This window comes from Cricetulus griseus, chromosome 5 (assembly GCF_003668045.3).
Source record: "Cricetulus griseus strain 17A/GY chromosome 5, alternate assembly CriGri-PICRH-1.0, whole genome shotgun sequence".
In the NCBI taxonomy this organism is placed as follows: Eukaryota; Metazoa; Chordata; class Mammalia; order Rodentia; family Cricetidae; genus Cricetulus; species Cricetulus griseus.
Window position 1 is genome coordinate 56,161,697 of NC_048598.1, and position 19,673 is coordinate 56,181,369.

The 19,673-nt window shown below is 39.1% G+C and overlaps 1 protein-coding gene across 13 annotated transcripts in view; it reads left to right on the forward strand.

Annotated features, from left to right (window-relative positions):
• Positions 1-19,673, forward strand: part of Mdm4 (MDM4 regulator of p53) — a 38,840-nt gene that overhangs the window by 10,108 nt on the left and 9,059 nt on the right. For 9 of the 13 annotated variants that reach the window (XM_027417617.2, XM_027417618.2, XM_027417620.2 and 6 more), the window contains 7 exons: positions 53-160; positions 4,729-4,806; positions 6,335-6,468; positions 8,265-8,320; positions 12,877-12,944; positions 13,774-13,873; positions 16,647-16,807. In XM_027417617.2, coding sequence (XP_027273418.1) covers positions 83-160; positions 4,729-4,806; positions 6,335-6,468; positions 8,265-8,320; positions 12,877-12,944; positions 13,774-13,873; positions 16,647-16,807 — 675 coding nt within the window. In that variant the 5' untranslated portion in view covers positions 53-82. The remainder of the gene's footprint in view (positions 1-52; positions 161-4,728; positions 4,807-6,334; positions 6,469-8,264; positions 8,321-12,876; positions 12,945-13,773; positions 13,874-16,646; positions 16,808-19,673) is intronic. The other 4 variants (XM_035444927.1, XM_027417624.2, XM_027417622.2 and 1 more) reach the window with 1 other exon arrangement.

Genomic DNA, 19,673 nt, shown 5'->3' on the forward strand with positions numbered 1-19,673 from the left:
TAAAGACAGATTTTTTTACTTCGCATTTATATATAATTTTTTCCCCTTTTAGTTTGCTGACTGAAGAATCTTCACTGCCAAAATGACATCACATTCCAGCTCTGCCCAGTGTTCGACATCTGATAATGCTTGCAGAATCTCTTCAGAAAGAATCAGTCAGGTAATCAGTATTGGTCATCTTACTTTTCTTTAAAAATTTTAAGAAATTGAATTCACCAATTATAATTTGCTTAAAGCAGAAGTGATGTAAAATCTTTTTTTTTTTTTTTTCCTTTGAGACAGGGTTTCTCTGTAATAGCCCTGGCTGTTCTGGAACTCACTGTAGACCAGGCTGGCCTTGAACTCACAGAGATCTGCCTGCCTGGGATTAAAAGATGTATATCACCACTGCCCAGTAATTGTAAAATCTTATATTACCTATTTGAAAGTTACAGACAGCTTGAAATGGCCAAGGTTGATCTGAGTTTTCATTCCTTATGCCCCTCTGCTTAATTCTTTCATTTTGTTATACTAGGCGAGTGTTTTAGGTTACAAGTGGGTAGTAGGGAATTTAGGGCCAGGTTATTCTTTTTTGTCTCAGCTGGTTGTGATTAATTGATTTTCTTTCTTTTTGTTTGTGCAATTTACTTTTGAGGTCTGAGAAAGACAGACACAGACAGGTTGCTACTGTACAGCCCTAGCTGATCTGGACCGCCTTTATAGACCTGGCTGCTTTGAACTTGATTGATCCTCCTGCCATTCCCCAGCTGCTGGAATTCAAGGCATGTGCAACTGGGTTAGGCTAGTTAGTTTTATTTAAAAGGTTGCCTTGAAAAAAAACAAAACAAAACAAAACAAAAGGCTGCCTTAAATTGTGAATATAGCAAATATATTCTTATAATTCTTTAGGCATTTGTGGATACAGACTGTTGACCATCTCCTCTCAGATTTGGTATATCCTATTGCAGACAGACCCCACCCTTTTTTAATTTTTGGTTGTGAGCCTAGCCTTTAATGGCTGAGCCATCTCTCCAGCCCCCCACCTTTTTTTTTTTTTTAAAGATTTTTTTATTTTTATTGTATGTGTATGGGTGTTTTGCCTACATATATGTCTATGAACCACATGCAGGTGGTGCCATTGAAAACCAGAAGAGGGCATTGGATCCTCTGGGACTGGAGTTACAGATGATTGTGAGCTATTGTGTGTGCTGGGAACCAGACCCAGGTCCTTTGAAAGAGCGACATGTGCTCTTTTTTTTTACTAAATGATATATTTATTTTTATTTTATGTGCATTGGCATTTTGCCTGTATGTATGTCTGTGTGAGGGTGTCAAATCCCCTGGAGCTGGAGCTACATACAGTTGTGCGCTGCCATGAGGGTTCTGGGAATTGAATCTGGGTCCTCTGGAAGAGCAGACAGTGCTCTTAACTGCTGAGCCATCTCTCTAGTCCCAGACCTTTACCTTTAATATTTTGTTAAAAATTACTTCATTGCTGGGTGGTGGTGGCTCATGCCTTTAGTCCCAGCACTTGGGAGGCAGGCAGGCTGATCTCTGTGAGTTCGAGACCAGCCTGGTCTGTTAAGAGCTAGTTACAGGACAGCCTCCAAAGCCACAGAGAAATCCTATCTTGGGGAAAAAAAAAATATTTTTGTGTTTTCAGAAACATTTCTTCATGTTTCTGTACCTTAGTATATGGTGAAAGTAGAACTTGGAATTGGTGAAGGAAAGATGTAATATAAATTAATTTTATAAAATATTTTTTTTCTTTAAGATTTGTTTATTATGTATGTAAGTGTTCTGTCTGCATGTCTGCCTGCAAGCCAGAAGAGGCACCAGATCTCATAACCGATGGTTGTGAGCCACCATGTGGTTGCTGGGAATTGAACTCAGGACCTCTGGAAGAGCAGCCAGTGCTCTTAACCTCTGAGCCATCTCTCCAGCCCCTAAAATAATTGTTTTGTTATAGTTGGACATCTTTGGAAAACCAAATTCCAGGCAGACTAAGGATTTAAATGTCAAAAATCAAGACATTGATAGAAAAATGTAAGAAATATTTGTGAAACTTAGAATGAAAGAGGTCTTGGCGCTGAAGTGGCTATAAAAGGAAAAAAATGCAAACTTGATAATACACAATCTAAAACAAAACTGGGTTGGGTGGAGTGGTGCAGGTCTTTATAATCCTAGTACTCAGGAGGCAGAGACAGGTGGATCTCTGAGTTTGAGGCCAGTCTGAGCTACACAGTGAGAGATCCTATTTTAAATAAAACAAAAATAAAAATACAACAAAATTGTATAACATGCGCATGCTACAGGGCCAGCTTGAAGTAGAGTAGTAGGTTATAGTCTGGGCCTCCTAAGTGTTTAGAGATGATGGTGTTAGATATAGTGGGTTGGTATAGAAGTTAATACAGCATGAAGCAAACTGTGGAGTGTTGTAGAACTGGTATGTGGTCACGTGGGTCCATGAAAGAAGACACAGGGCACTTTAAGGATGATTTTTAGCCTTTATAGCTGCAGGTGGGCCCAGCCTCTCTGCACTGAGACCTTAGCCAAGGGCCCTTTACCTATGCAAAACTTAGTTGGGAAAAATCAGGCACACTGTGATATTCCTTAATGGAGAATTTGCATTTGGCATTGTCCCTTTGGAAAACTCTCAGACACTGTTCACATATGTTAAACATAAAATACTGAAGATGAAGGGTAGATTAAGGCTATGTGTCTGCATTTCAGAGCCAGCTGCAGCTGTGTAGAAGTTCTCCCTACAGTGGAATTAGAAAAGCTGTAGCTCATCTCCCTTGTTCATGGTGTGGGGGAAAACAAACTCCCATGCCTGCACCTGTCTGCTTCCTGCATAAAAATGAGGAAGTGTAGAAGCTAACTCAAAAGTAGGCTTTCCAGTTCTATAATACAACAGTGTTATAAATGTACTGATTCTGCAAGATCTCAGACTGTTGCACCAGAAGATGACATCTATTTTTCTTAGTGCTTATTTTAACCAAACAAATTTGGATATTTGGATAAAATTTGTTTGAATTAGATAAAACCCTATCTCTTAGACTCATCAGTGATGGGGGAAGTGCTTCTATGTATGTGTTTGTCTTAATGGATGATAAATAAATTACTGTTTGGCCAACGAGGCAGCAAGTTAGGTGGGACTAGGAGTCATGTAGGATTCTGGGAAATATAGTCAAAGATCCAGGCAGGAAGTGACATAGCGAGCAGACTTAGTATATAAGCAAGGGCAAGAAGGAAGTCGTCCCCTTTTCTCTTCTACCTGGTCTCTACTCTGGAGTTGCCATGTGATTCACCGGCAAGAAAGGGCGCCAGCAGAAGGCATCCTTTATAAGATAAGTCTTATAAAATATATAGATTTAAAGAGCTAGCAGATGAGAAATCCTAGTCATTGGCCAGCAGCATTTGTACCTAATATAAGTAAGTCTCTGTGTGTTACTTGGGACCTTAACGTGGTGGCGGGCCTCCGGTGGATGGAGTAAAGACTTATTGTAACAGAATGGTGTCAGTGAGTGGGATGACCTCACACTCTGAGGTTCTCAGAGGAAGCAGGTAACCTTCTGCCAAAAGCCGCCAGGCTCCTTGAGCTGCCTTCCCGAGTCTAGTCCAGTGTCAGCAGCACTTGGGCAGCCTGGCAGAAAATGCCCATGTGGCGACAGGGCTCGGGTAGCTTTGGTGGAAAGACTTATTTTACACATCAGCCTGTTTTGTCTTTTAGAGATAGGATTAATTTTTTTTTTGTTTTTTTTTTTTTGAGACAGGAACTCTCTGTAGACCAAGCTGGCCTCTGACCTCGTGAGTGCTGGAATTATAGGCGTGTACCACCACCCACCTGAGATAGAGTTAATTTAAGTTGGTCCCAGTCTGTAAATTTTGTTTGTCTTTTTGCCTATCCTTCCTATTATGGGGATTGAATTTAGGCCTCATGCATTCTAGCCAAGTGTTCTACCACTGAGCTATATCCCCAGTCGCCTTGTGTTTTTTTTTTTTGCTTTTTGTTTGCTTTAAAGAATAAAACTTTCCCTATATAGAAGAATCTTTATTACTCAGAAATGTAGGTAGTTGGCTGTAGAACTTTCTTACCTAGAGGTGCTTAATTACTGTTTTATTCAGGCTTATGCCCAGGATGTGTTCTGAGGAGTAGAATCTGTGTATTATCTATCATTCCACAGTCATAGCTGCCTCTGCTCATTCTTGCCACTCACCGATAGCTAGCTCATGGTGAAAACTGCTTCTTTTCCTTACTCTGTGCTCTGTCTTCTGGCCAGTACAGCTAAATTGGAATGGAATTTCATGGACTCATTTCTACCTAAGACTTTAATTTCCATCTAAATTAGTAGGAAGTAGAGAATTACTGAGGAGTATTGGGTTTTCTTTCTTTTCCTTCCTTCCTTCCTTCCTTCCTTCCTTCCTTCCTTCCTTCCTTCCTTCCTTCCTTCCTTTTTTCCCCCGAGACAGGGTTTCTCTGTAACTTTGGAGCCTGTCCTGGCACTCACTTTGTAGACCAGGTCAGCCTCGATCCACCTGCCTCTGCCTCCCAAGTGTAGGGACTAAAGGTGTGCACCACTACTGCCTGCCTTTTTTTTTCTTTTCAGAAAGCAATGTAATTGAAATATAAATAGCAACTTTATGCTGGGTTAGTGCAGAAAGATCCAGAGTTCAAGGTCATCTTCTATTACATAGTAAGTTCCAGGCCTGTTGGGTACATCAAAATTCTGTCTTCATATTTTACAGCAGGTACGACCAAAACTGCCACTTCTGAAGATTTTGCAGACAGCAGGTGCTCAAGGTGAAGTATTCACCATGAAGGAGGTAAGTCATTGAAGACAGTCCCAATTTTAAGAACAGTAGAGGCCATCATATGCACAGTTCTGAAATCTGGGCTAAGAAAGGAAGTTGTACTACCAAAGGAGAGCTTTTGCTGGTATAAAGACTGTCTTACTAACTTCCTGTTTCTCTTAGAGTTCCTTTTGAAGTGTGTGTGTGTGGTCAGCTGCAAATAGTTCACTGACACAGGAGTGCTAATGCTAATGCTGCATGTATGGGTTTAAAAAAGTGTCTCCGATTTACTGCCAGGCAGGGATTTTTTTTTTTGTTTTTTTTGTTTGTTTTGTTTTTGAGACAGGTTTCTCTGTGTAGTTCTGTAGACCAGGCTGGCCTTGAACTCACAGAGATCTGCCTGCCTCTGCCTCCCGAGTGCTGGGATTAAAGGCTTCCACCTGGCTTGCCAGGCAGGAATTTGATGCAATAATGTTGTCATTGTACATTTGTCAGATACTTTATGAGCACTGAGTCATTTAGTCAATTTGAACATTTAGGAATTTAAATAACTTACTTAGGATCTGGAAGCTTTTTTTAAAGCTACCAAAGTACAATGAATTCTTTAAGTGGAAAGCAGTATTAAAATATTAATATACTCAAACAGTTTACGATTAGTATGATAGATCCTTCACCTTTCCTAAGCAGAAAACAAAATCATGGAGTTCTTTTACTTAGAAGTGCCGCATCTATCAGTACCACTCCTGAGATCACAGATGTCTTTTACTTGCTTTCGATATTAAACAAGAGCGTACTGATTGAGTAAAAAGTTTGATGTGTTTTTTTAACCTACCTTTAAAAAACATTTCAGGGTTAGGTGGGAGGACAGAAGGGAAATAAGCATTAAAAATATTTCAGTAGATAGCTCTCTCCTCCCCATCCCTTCCCTTTTCCCTTTCATTCCCTCCCTTTCTGTTTATCAGAAAATTTATCCAGGTTTTTTGGCAAACAGTACATCAACCTAGATAATATAATAAAGGTTCTGTGATTTGCTTCATCTACATGTAAAAGGGCACTTTGTAAGTTTAGAATCATGAGTTTCTGAAGCCTGAGAAGAAAAAGCTAGGTAGACTAGATTCTGTTTTGATTTTTTTTTTTGTTTGTTTGTTTGTTTGTTTTTCAAGACAGGGTTTCTTTGTGTAGCTCTGGCTGTCCTGGAACTGGCTTTGTAGGCCACCTACCTCTGCTCTGGTGTATGCCACCACCACCCAGCTCTGGCTTTTATATTAGGAATAATGATCCATTAAACTTTGGATATTTGTCAATAGAATACTGAGTTGCTATGTTTTTTCACTGTCAGATCAATATATTTTGATACAAAAATCTCTGGCTCTGTTGATGGATGAGTAGATGAACCTAGTAGTAGGAAGCATCTCTTTGTTTGGATATGCCATCAGCATCCAAACACTGGCAGTCTTGTATGTCTTTCTCATCTAACAAAATGTCTCAGTCACTCATGGGTAACTGGTTTTGGTAGTAGTCAGGTAGATCATTCATTTCATGGTGTTTTATTTTCATGTAGGTAATGCACTACCTAGGCCAGTATATAATGGTGAAGCAGCTCTATGATCAACGGGAGCAACATATGGTATATTGTGGTGGAGATCTTTTGGGAGATCTGCTTGGACGTCAGAGTTTTTCTGTGAAAGATCCAAGGTACAAAGGGTGAGGGTTTATGTATCTTTGAGTGCTTATACTTGCTCACTCTAGCTGTATAGTTTTGTTTTGCTTTTTTAGTAAGTATTTTAGGGGCTGCATATGTTATATAGCCAGTGAGATACATGCAAATTTCAGTAGTGAACAGTGTGGGCAGTCTGATAATGGCAATGCGGTATACTAATTGTCTTCATACATGGTAAAATAACATGACAATGAGAGCTATGGAAGAAAAGTACATGAAATGGGAAATGGCTGGGACTTAGAGTGTCAGAGGTTCCTTAAAAAAGTAAATTTGAGCTGAGCTGGAGCAGTTCTTATTTTATTTATTTGGGTTTTTTGAGACATAGTTTCTCTGTGGCTTTGGAGGCTGTCCTAGAACTAGCTCTTGTAGAGCAGGCTGGTCTGGAACTCACAGAGATCTGCCTGCCCCTGCCTTCTGAGTGCTGGGAGTAAATGTGCGCACCACCACCGCCTGGCCGAAGCTAGTGTTCTTAAGACAATTTTTTTAGTAGTTTTATTTCATGTGTATGAGTGTTTGGCCAGCATATGTATGTCTGTGTCCCATATATATGTTTGCTAAGGGAGCCCAAAAAAGGCTTCAGATCCCCTGGAATTGAAGCTAGAGATGGTTGTGAGCCACCATGTGGGTGCTGACAGTTGAATTGTTTGTAAGAACAGTTTGTGTGCTCTTCAGCTGAGCCATCTGTTTGTCCCTCCCTCATCTTCCAGTGGTTTCCCTCTCTGAATAGTGATTGCTTCCCCCCCCCCCCCCGATCTTATTTTGTCTTAACATTGATAAATCTTCCTTTCATATTCTCATTTCTCAGTCAAAAGTAAAACTTGGGGCTGGAGAGATGGCTCAGCGGTTAAGAGCACTGACTGTTCTTCCAGAGGTCATGAGTTCAATTCCCGGCAACCACATGGTGGCTCACAACCACCTTGAATGAGATCTGGTGCCCTCTGCTGGCATGATGGCAGAAGACTGTATACATAATAAATAAAATCTTAAAAAAAAAAAGTAAAACTTGACATCTAAAAGGAAAGAATAATTTTCAAAGGCAATCTCCCCATCTTATTGGGAACAAGATAGCAAGGGCTGGACATTCACTTCTTTTTGGTATTTATTTAAAGATTTGTTTATTGGGGACTGGAGAGATGGCTCAGAGGTTAAGAGCACTGACTGCTCTTCCAGAGGTCCTGAGTTCAATTCCCAGCAACCCCATGGTGGCTCACAACCATCTGTAATGAGATCTGGTGCCCTCTTCTGGTGTGCAGATATACATGGAAGCAGAATGTTGTATACATAATAAATAAAATAAAAAAAAAAGATTTGTTTATTTATTGTGTATACAGTGTTCTTCCTGCATGTACGCTTGCACACCAGAAGAGGGCACCATATTTCATTACAGATGGATGTGAGCCACCAAGTGGTTGCTGGGAATTGAACTCAGGTTCTCTGGTAGAACCAGCCAGTGCTCTTAATCCCTGAGCCATTTCTCCAGCCTCTCCTTTTGGTTTTTTTAAATAGGGTCTCACATTAGCCTTTGGTAGGCTTAAAATCAGTATGTTGCTAAGAATAACCTTGAACTTAATCTTCTAGCCTGAACCTCCAAATGCTGGCACTAAAGGGGTATACTTCTATGTCTGGCTCCTTCTTGATACTTAAATTATTTTAAAAAATTGTGGGAAAAGATTGTGTCTGTCTAAGAGAAAGTAGGTAGGTAACATACCACAGGTACATTTAATATATAATAAAAAAACCCCACAATATTTATATATTGTTTCTTTTGCAGCCCTCTCTATGATATGTTGAGAAAAAATCTTGTCACATCAGTCCCTGTTAACACAGGTATGTCGTGTGTTTCTTCAGTCTGTATTGAAACTTTGATTTAAGGGAGCAATTGGTGGGAATAAGGGCCAAAATGAAAACGCAGTGCTGTCTGTGACATGACTATCATACAGAATGGTTTTACTGTTAAGTTCTCCCTGGTAAATTCAGTCATACTGAAGCTACAAGAAGGAGAGATGCCTGCATCCTAGATGTATTTCTTTTTCCTTTGTGTGGCACAGGGGGTTTAGCCTAGGGTCTGTATTCATATGCTCTAACACTGACCTACATTTCTAGGGTCTGTATTCATATGCTCTAACACTGACCTACATCTCTAGGGTCTGTATTTATGTGCTCTAACACTGACCTACATTTCTAGGGTCTGTATTCATATGCTCTAACACTGACCTATATTTCTAGCTTTCTGTTTACTGTTTTGAGACAGTTTCTCCTTAAATTGCCCAGGCTGGCCTTGAACTCACTCTGTAGCGCATACAGGTCTTGAATTTGTGGATTCTTCTGCCTCTGTCTTCCCAGAAGCTGTATTTCCTTGTCTGTGGAAGCAGACCCAGCTTAAATTTAGTAATTATATATAAACATTGCATTATATTTGCTTCATCTTTATATACTTAAAAAATCTCTTAGATATGGACCTTTTCTCTTCAGACATAACCATATCATTACTATACTCATTAGTAATAATAAAATTAGTAAGTGTTCCCTAATCCTATTGAATAAACTGTTTGTAGTTTGTTTTTCCTCTCATCCATCTTAAAAATACCCTTTATGTTTGGTTTGTTCAGGTGAGGATCCAAAATCCATACATTGCATTGGGATTATTGCAAAAAAACAAAAAAATTTGCCTGCCCTCTGTGTGTGTGGGTGTGTGTGAGAGCGGTTTGGTTTGACATTAAATAGATACCTTTTTTGAATGTCACATAACATTTACGTATTTGTGGGGTACCATGTATTTTGTTATGTATAGAATGTTCAGTGATCAATTTGGAATAACTTAACATACCTACCATCTCAAGTTTAGCTTTTTTTGTATGTGGGAGGTATTCAAAGATCTCAACTTCTAACTATTGAAATATTCAGTAACTTGCTGTGACTACCTTATTATGGTATGGGATGGATGCTTCATTTGGTTTTCATATTTGTTGAAGATTTGAGTAATTTGACCTGTAGTATTGCCTGTGTTCTAGAACTGACAGATTGTGTCCTTGTGATTGTGTTTCTTTACCCTTGCTGTTTTAGTGTAATGCTTGAATAGATTCAGATTTAAATTTCTCTGCTGACAGATGGTCATTGATGGTGCTTTGGACTTACTTTTTCTCCCCTTTGTACGTCTCACATTAGTTATGTGAGCCTGTCCCTCTTTCACATATGATTCTGTGGACTCTTGGTAGAATTGCTCTGATCCATCTATTACAAAGGTTCTCCCCAAAATTTTTACCTTAATAATTTTAGTCATTTGTTTACATAACACACATTTCTTTACTTATTCATGAGATGGAGTCACATGTTGTAGTTCAGGTTGGCCTGGAACTTGCTATGAACCCCACCCAGGCTAGCCTCAAACTTGGAAATATTGCCTATCCTGACCTCCTGAATGTTGGGATCCCAGGCATGAACTGCTACACTTGGCTCAATAAACTGTAATATGTAAGCCATTTTGACTCTTCCCAGGCCTTTTAAATACTGTTTTTGAATTTGTTAGTTATGAGGAGAAAACTGGCTATTTTGGAGTCTTTTTCCAAAGTGCTCGGGTAGAGATGGTACTGAAATGTATGTGGTACTCTCACTCTGGACAATGAAACTGTCTCCTCTTCTGTTTGCCTCATTTAGATCTGAGGGAAACCGTCCAAGTTATACTATCTCACTAGATTTTGCTCATGTTCTTGGAAGTAAATAGACTGCAAAGAATCTTCCTAAATCTCTTTTCATGTCCGTGAAAGACACTATGGGGGAACTTCAAATGAGAGGCAACTTTATTGAAATGTAGTCATTTGTGAACTAACATTTTCTTTGGAAAGTCACTGATGACTTGGAATACATGAAGGGTTTTATAATTTTGATTTGTATATTCAGTTAAATTTGTTTTCTGATCCATCCTCTGAATATTTAGAGTGAGAGTATTCTTATTTCACTCCTCTTATTTTCTTTCTTGTACCTTTTCTGCATATATCTTTCTCTATAGTGTATTATAAAGATAAAGAACATTTCTTTAACAATTCAGTTCATTTTTGCAGCCACCCTGTGAAAAGGTCCTAGAGGTAAAGAAACAGAAGGTTTTATGCTAGTCCGTGATTCGCCCAGTACCAGACTCTTGATCACTGGCCATTTTGGGCCATCCATTATGCCACACACTGATGTGTCCTTAACCCTTCTTTAATAGAATTTGCTCCACACTTCTAATTGTTTTGGATACACATTTTTCCTCTGAATATTAAGTTATTAAAATTTTTTACTTGTCATTCTGAAGAAACTTTGTACTTGAAAGCCACAAAACCCTAATGGAGTGGTGAATACCAGTAATCCCATTACTTGGTAGGTAGAGGTGGAGGATCTAAAGTTCTAGTCTGTTGTGGGCTACGTAGTCTCAGGGAAAAAGAAAAAGTATTTAGTATTTATCATGCTTTTTACTCAGATTCCCTCACTGGCAATATGTAACACAACCATAGCATAATGATGCCTCAGGAAGTTGCTGCAAGGAACTTTTTCAAGGTTTAAAAATTTTATGTATGCATGTAGGGTCTCATAGGGAATTGTGTAAGGAGTTTGGATTGTCTGCTTTGACTTGCTCTTATAGTTAGTGCTTATGGTTGGATATCTTGTTGACCTGAAAACAAATTGGATTGCATGTGGATTGAAAGGAGAAATGGAAAAAAAAAAAGTCCTTTTTTTGGTGGGGGGCGTTGAGACAGGGTTTCTCTGTGGCTTTTGGAGGCTGTCCTGGAACTAGTTCTTGTAGACCAGGCTGGTCTTGAACTCACAGAGATCCGCTTAAAAAAGTGCTTTTCTTATAACTTTTGTACCATTGAATGTGGTTTTAGACTTTTATTTTGATGTTGAAGAAAATGGTTATTATTTAAAATGAAGGTGGTTCTTTTTAAATAATTTGTCCAACTATCCCTAGGTATACTAATAAAATGACAAGCTAATTGAAGTTTTCTAGATTTTTTTTTTTTTTTTTTTGCTTTTTAAGTAGTTTAGCTTAAAGTAATAAGGCTTTTTAGTAATAAGACTCACCACAGGTTGCTTTTTTTTTCCCTCGAGAGAGAGAGTGTTTCTCTATGTAACAGCCCTGGCTGTCCTGGAATTCACTCTGTAGACTGGGCTGGCCTTGAACTCACTGCCTGTCTCTGCCTCCTGAGTGCTGGGATTAAAGGCAAGGGCAACCATCACCTGGCAAAATATTACAACTTTGAAAAATGTTTGTTTTGTGCAAAATGACTGAATTGTCAGAGTAGTTAGAGTCTAGATCTGGGTTCTCAGCAGTCAGTTGGATGCTGCTGCTATTTTCTGTGAATGTGTCTTTCTGGCTCTGCTAGTGCCTGGTGAACCCAGTCCTTAGCAGGCACAATGAAATGTATCTCAGTTACACAGAGCTTATAGTAACGGTATAGGTCAGGTTAGCATCTCAGTAGGTTATTCTTTTCTGTAGTCATGTTTTTAGGTTTTGTTTCACTTGAGACCTTTGTAGGTCCTTGGGATACATTTCCCTCTTCAGCTAATGCAATATAAGGATGTCTGTCTGGGCTGTTAGATGGCTCAGTGGGCTAAAGGACTTCTGTACAAGTCTGATGACCTGAACCTACTGTGGAATGAGAGTACTAACTCCCAAAGTTGTCTTCTGACCTTCATAACGCAAGTGTGACATGAGTGCCCATTATACACAATAATAGTAGATAAGAAAAATTTAAAAAGGAATTTCTCTCAGCTATGTTCTCTCTTCTCTCTTTTCTATCTAATTCTGTTGATTGTTCAGAGAGAAACATTCATTTCTTCTTAAAAAATGTTTGTTATCACTGAGAAGAATAAGACTTAGTGACAGTCTGTATTCAGGTGAATGAAATTCAGATCATGAAGTCACCATTGGCATTTGGAATACAGTTTAAGGTTTGCTTCAAGGTGGAATTGTTTTCTGGAACAAGTCTGGCAAATTTCTGGTTTTCAGATCTTATAATACAACATTTAAAAATACAAACTAAAATAAATAAGTGATGTTTGTTGTTTATAAGGTAGGCAGTTTGTTGATGTAGGAAGAGATGAACACGACATTGTTTTCTGCTTGAGGTCACTTTTTGCATAAAAATTTGAACACATGCCATGGAAGAACATATTCAGCCTCTTTTGCTTTCTCCCAGATTGTTCTGGTGTTCTCTTTTACCATAGCCTGTCTTGGTTTTTGTTATTTTTAGCAGTTTTGGTTTTTCCCCATCTTGGGAATGAGAGTCTTCCAGGCAGAAGTCCATCTATAGAAAAGAAGCCTCCTCAGGGCTGTTTGCTGAGGTTTTGTGGAAAGAATGGTTATTACCAGGGAAGGTTTTCCTTTTGTTTTACTTGCTATCCAGATGCTGCTCAGACTCTCGCTCTCGCACAGGATCACAGTATGGATATTCCAAGTCAAGACCGACTGAAGGTAAAATCACCACACGGTGACTTCTTTTCTTGTACAGAGTGGCCCCTTCTCTGTACCTGTGGATCTTGGGCTCCCAAGGCCTTTTCATGAATGTGGTAAGAATTTAGTAAGAAAAGTCCTTGGGAGTTCACAGACCAGGGACAGAGTGAACCTTCTCTGTTCTGCCCTTAACAGAGTTCCAGTCTCTGAATGTGTCTTTGGGATGTAGCACTTCTGATTTTCACTTCTTCCAGTTGCTCTCTCTCTTTCTCTGTCTCTCTCCCTATCTGTCTGTCTGTCTATCTCTTTCTGTGTGTGTGTGTGTGTGTGTGTGTGTGTGTGTGTGTATGCGCATGCACACGCGCGCTCTTGAGTGTGAATGTGTTTGCATGCATGTGTTTGAGATGGTACATATTCAGGTTTTTGAGGAATTGCTGTATTAGACTGTAGCAGGCTCGTTGCAGTTAAGTTCATGTTATGCCATTTCCTAAAGTTTCCTCAAACCTGGGGAAACTTTAAGATCATCTTGGAATATGGTGAGGATGTTACATGTTTTCTGAATTATGCCTAATATGAAATAGGCTGTGCAGACAACCTGTTTTGTTAAGAGTTTTTTTTGTCCTTTGTACAGTTGTTATTCCCCTTCCCCCAAGTTTGGGATTCTGCTAGCTCTTTTCATGGTGTTGAGAGGTGTTGTGTTGCTTTACTTGACAACTCTTGTCAGCTGCAGAGCTTTCTTTCTTGTGCGTAACCCATTGTGTTGCACACTAACTGGTAAGCCAGAATGGAACTGCTACATCCCCTGGTCTTAGTCATTTCTGCTATACTGATAGACATCCTTCCCTTTCAGCGCAGTGCAACAGAATGCTCCAATTCCAGAAAAAGAAATGAAGAAGATGATACTCTTACACTGCCTACCTCACAACATAAACGCAGAGATTCTAGAGGAGGTAAGCTTTAGATTAAGACTCTTCCTCCCTCCTTTCTTTCTCCTTCATTTCTACTTGTAGAAATGGCATCTGCTGTGGTCATGCCACAGCCTGGATTCAGGTCCTGAGAAGGGGAAGGGGTGTCGGCATTAAGAAATGCCAGATGAGTTTCACACAAGTGGTCGGGCCCAAATAGTTCCAGCTGTCTTTATTTATACATCAAAAACAAGCATCAAGCATGTTTTCCCATACTAACAAACAAGTTTTTCCATCCTCTAATGTTAACCTCTGGCAAAAACAAATGTCAAATGTTTTCTCCCAACTTTTATATCAAAACATCTTTAAACCAAAAACAACTTTTATCATTTTGCTAGCTTGGTCAAATATTGAGCCAGGTACATCCTGTCTTTATAAGAGTAAAAGGTTCAAAACATGTTTACAGAAATAGGGGTGATCTGCTTCCATCCTGTGAGCATTGAATCAGACAGCTCCCGGGGTCTGAAGTAATGGCTGCCATCTCTAGCCAAGAAACCTGAAAAGTATCAGTTCCTAAAGAATTTTAGGGGGAAATGTTCGAGAAAAAATGGGGTTTCCAGGAATGATCACATCTGTCCCATGCATGACTGACAATATTGACACTAAAACTGCCAAGAGAATCTTGAGTATTATGAGAGAGAAGCGAGCATTCTGCACTGTCCCGAAGTCCACTGGTCCTTGCCAAGTGAGACTGTCCCTGTGGGCTTTTGCCTCATCTGAGACCCGTTGGACAATCATTCATGTGCTATTCTGAAACTAGGCTGCCCGACTCCCAGCAGGCATCCATCTAGATAGTAGGTATTCTTTGGCAGCTCTAAACACCGAGTAGTACAGGACCCGTGCATGAGATAGCAAGCTTGAGAGGATGCTGCTTGTTCGAATTTGCTCTTGTCACGTTCTCTGTGTATAGACATAGATTCTGTGCTCGGCCTTTTGAGTTTTGGTCGCCCTCTGTAGACTTCATATTTTGACTTGGCTTTTAACTTTGGAGGTGGCAACTAGTTTTTAATGATTTAAAGTTTACAAAAATGGCAAAATATATGTAGCAGCACAGTGTATGTAACAGCACAGAGGCAAACATGAGATAGCATGAGATAGCAAGTTGAGTAGTTCTGTTGCCAATGGAGAACCTTTCATTCTGCTAGCCACATGGTGAAGGGAGTGAGTTAACTGATAATTTGGAAGTTTCTCTTAAAATATTTTCTGAAATTTTGGAGGGTTTTTCCTTTTTTTTTTTTCTTTGTACAAAACCACAAATTTCCCCAAAGGTATTTAGTTTATGGCATAATGCTTTCTAGTGTCTGGTTCCTTGGTCATAATTGGGTCAAAGGCAGATTAGACTTTGGATTGTATCTTAAAATGTTATGTTGCTAAAGCTGTTTTATAACATGTTTTAATTAAATTTGAATTAGTTTATCATACTGGCTTGTTTTCTCACTGTATTTGAACATAAATTGATTTTTAATCTATGTGTTTACATTTAAGGTATTTTAGTCTTTTAAATGTGTGCTTTTATATCAAATCCTTATTTCTACTCACAAAAAGCTTTTTAAAATAATAGCTCAAGACACTATATGCAATTTGTGATAGAAATTTAAGAATGAATAGTTCCAGAATTCTCAGAAAGATCTATAGGTAGAAAGGACAGCATTTTTACCTGTGGAAAGTATTATTTGTATTCCTTTCATAATAAATCTAGAGCTTGATGCCTTTAATGATTCTGTCTTGGGAATTAGTTTCTGATCATTACAGTAATGAATGGATGAAAATGTAATTGAAGTTTCTCTGGCCACAATGCCTATGATAACAGCAAAATGTAATTAATTAGTTGTACTCTGGTAGGGACCAGTTTATTGCAGAAATCTTTGAATCATATGTGCCTCGGCACATTTATGCTTCTGTGATTGCCATCGTCAAGTCCAGTGCATTGAGAAGAGGTAGAAAACAGTGAGGAAGTAAGGAAAGGGTAAAGTACTAAAGGACCAGAAAAGATTACTTACCACAACAAGAATGAACTTAATTACTATCTAGGTCTTTACTTAAAATATGTGGGCCCTTGTCATCTGCAGTACTTTTAGGCACTGATCTCTCAAGGAGCCCTTAATCCAAAGAAAACACATATATGTGTTTATTTGGATAGTTGGGAGTTCTCTGTTGATAGTTGTTACCTAACAAAACATGCATTACTGATAAGTATCCCAGATATGTGGCCAGTAAGACTTCAACCTTGTGAGTCCCTATTAGGATCTTTACCCCTCTGCTTTGGTCTCAGGGCTTTGGCTACTTCATCATTACCATTTGCAGTCCACTGGCTAAGCCATTATCAAGACATGTATTAGAGTAAGTCATTATGGTTACCTGTTTTTGAGACCGGTTCTCACTATCCTGGAACTTGCTATGTGCTAGGATTAAAGGCAGGCATGTGTTACCATGCCTGGCTCTAAGTCATTATCATTGTTTATTAAAGTGTTAGGAAAGTTTAAGATTGCAGAAAATGGTCTTTTTGAAATTCCTTTAGAACATTGTGTTCAGATGCTTTTCAGAGTTTTGTGTCCTGAAGTGATCTTCTGTTCAGTGTTACTACTTGAAACCTAAATGGGAGCTTTGAGCCATGCCACTAAGGTATTTATTTCTGCTTCTTTCTTACTGAAAATAGGAGTTACTTTTTACTTACTTTTACAAAGATTGTTAAGTATTCTGAGAAAATCTTAGTGGTCTTTTTTTTTTACCTACAGTTATTTTCATTTGATTTCTGTAGATGAAGACTTAGTAGAACATTTAACTCAAGATGAGACATGTAGGCTGGATCTTGACTTTGAGGAGTGGGATGTTGCTGGCCTGCCATGGTGGTTTTTAGGGAACTTGAGAAACAACTATATACCTAGAAGTAATGGCTCAACAGATTTACAGACAAATCAGGTAAAAGTCAAATCTGTTTTGTTTTGTGCTGTTTTGTTCTTGCTTACTCTGACTGTATTGCATCCTCAGCTAAACATGTATACTGCTTTGTTGTATGTGTATGAATATGATGCTGACGTTTCCAAATTCCACAATGAACTGATATATATAAGTGGTGGTCATTCTTACTGACCTTGAACATGAAATCGATGTTTTTTTTTTTTTAACTAAGCACTCCTTCCCTGTCTTTTCTTTCTATTTAATAATTTTAGCCAAACTACAGGATCTACTCACTTCATTCTCTGTCATATGCACTCCGATTGTCAGGACTTTATCCAGAACACATCAGAAGCTAACCTGTTTTATATTAAACTTATTTAATTGTCATAACCCAATTTAAGCCATTACTGTTTTTCATGTAGGTAGTGGGGCAATTTCATACCATAGCTACATTTCTTGGTTTTAATATTTTTGATTTTTAAAAAAGCACGTGTGTGTGTGTGTGTGTGTGTGTGTGTGTGTGTGTGTGTGTGTGTGTGTGTGTGTGTGTGTGTGTGTGTGTGTGTGTGTGTGTGTGTGTGTGCGTGTACTGTGTGTTCCTGAACCCTCAGAGTAGAAGGGTGGAGAGTGTTGGGTCTCCTGGAACTAGAGTTTCAACAATTGTGAACTGCTATGTGGGTACTGGGAACTGAACTTGGTACTCTTGGTTTTTCGAGACGGGGTTTCTCTGTGTAGCTGAGAAACCAGGCTGGCCTCGAACTCACAGAGATCCGCCTGTCTCTGCCTCCCGAGTGCTGGGATTAAAGGCGTGCACCTCCAACTCCCGGCTGAACTTGGTACTCTTAACCACTGAGTCATCTTTCTAGTCTTGGGTTCCAGGACCAGGCATGAATTTTCTCCTGTGGAACTGTTCTCATATGTAATCAGGAAGTGGTTGGTATACTGGCTGGTTTTGTGTGTCAGCTTGATACAATCTAGAGTCATTGGAGAGGAAGGAACCTCAGTTAAGGAAATATCTCTATGAAGTCCAGCTGTAAGGTATTTTCTCAATTAGTGGTCAGTGCAGGAGGGCCCAGCCCCCTCTTGTGTGTTGCCATCCCTGGGCAGGCTGTCCTGGGTTCTTAAGAAAGCAGGATGAGCAAGCTATGTGAAGCAAGACTGTAAGCAGCACTCCTTTGTGGCCTCTGCATCAGCTCCTGCCTTTGTGATCCTGCCCTGTTTGAGTTCCTGTCCTGACTTTTTCAGCTGTGAAACAGCAATGTGGAAGTGTAAGCCAAATAAACCCTTTCTTCCCCAACTTGCTTTTTGGTGTTGGTGTTTCATTGCAGCAATAGAAACCCTAGCTAAGATGCTTGGTTACCCCCATAGCAGACCATTATTACACCAGAGGGGCACATCTCACCTGATAAGTTGGTATTATAGGGTTCTTCTCATCTAGGTAAGACCATTAATAAATTTCTTTCCAAGAGTACATTTTTGGTGTTGTATTTTTGTTTTTGTGAGACAGGGTCTCTACGTAGCCCTGACTGTGTGTCCTGGAATTTAACAGTGTAGATCAATTTAGTCTCAAACTCACAGAACTCTGCCAGCTTTTGCCTCCTGAGTTCTTGGCAAGAGTAAAATCTCCTCCCCACCCCCACCCCCAGGGTTTCTCTGTGGTTTTGGAGGCCATCCTGGAACTAGCTCTTGTAGACCAGGCTGGTCTCGAGAACTCACAGAGATCCGCCTGCCTCTGCCTCCTGAGTGCTGGAACTAAAGGTGTGTGCCACCACCACCTGGCCAAGAGTAAATTTGTAATGAATAACTTAACATTATTGCCATATTTATAATTCTTCAGTGGGATCAGAAAACAAATAGATTAAGATCTAGACTCCTTACCATAGATGGTAGCTTGTCTGTAGCTTGTCTTTATCAGTCTTCATTGTTCACTGTCTGCATTCTACACGCACAAAACTTTAATCCTGATATTCTGATTTCCTTTCTTTCCTAGGCAATTAAATTTGTTTTCTGCTTTGTGAAATGTTTTTTTCCCCCAAATCTTTTTATTTCCTTCTCATGATTTAGAACTTGACTTGAATGTAATTTCTTTTTAGAGGTCATCATCACTAGTTCCAAGATTATTTTGTTGCATAATTCCAGAGGGATCCATTTCTTATTTTGTTGATATGCATTGTAATTCTATGAAGTAATCTAGTAAAACCCACTCTCAAAAGTGCCTCCTCTCCAGCCACCCTATTCCTTTTAACTTTTTTTTAAGTCCTTTTTAAATTTTAAAAGCTAGTATATAAAGTAACGGGTTTCATTATAGCATTTCCATATATAATTTTTTGAGTAAAAATGGTTTTATTAACCACAAAAATGAGTAAACAAATAATCTGGACATTCAGAATATCAATCAACTTTTAAGACATCGGCATAAGAATTAGCAATTTTATTATTTATTTTTTGTTTTAGCAAAATAAGATAAAAACCACCAAATCAAAGTTGGACAAGGCAAACCAACAGAAGGAAAAGAGCCCAAGAGAAGACACAAGAATTAGAAACTCACTTGTTCACACACAAGAGTCCCATAAAAATACTAAACTGAAATCTATAATATATACACAACTGGCACAGACCTGTGCAGGCCCTATACTTGCTTATTCCTTCCATCTCTGAGTTCATATGAGCTTGGCTCAATTGATAGGTAGGGTTTTTAGATTTTTTTTTTTTTTTTTTTTTTTTTTTTTTTTTTTTTTTTTTTTGAGATAGGGTCTCACTATGTAGCTTTGGTTGTCTTGGAACATAACTACATAGACCAGGTTGGCCTCAAACTCAGAGATCTGCCTGCCTCTGCCCCCTGAGTGCTGGAATTAAAGGTATATGCCAATATGCCTGACTCTATATT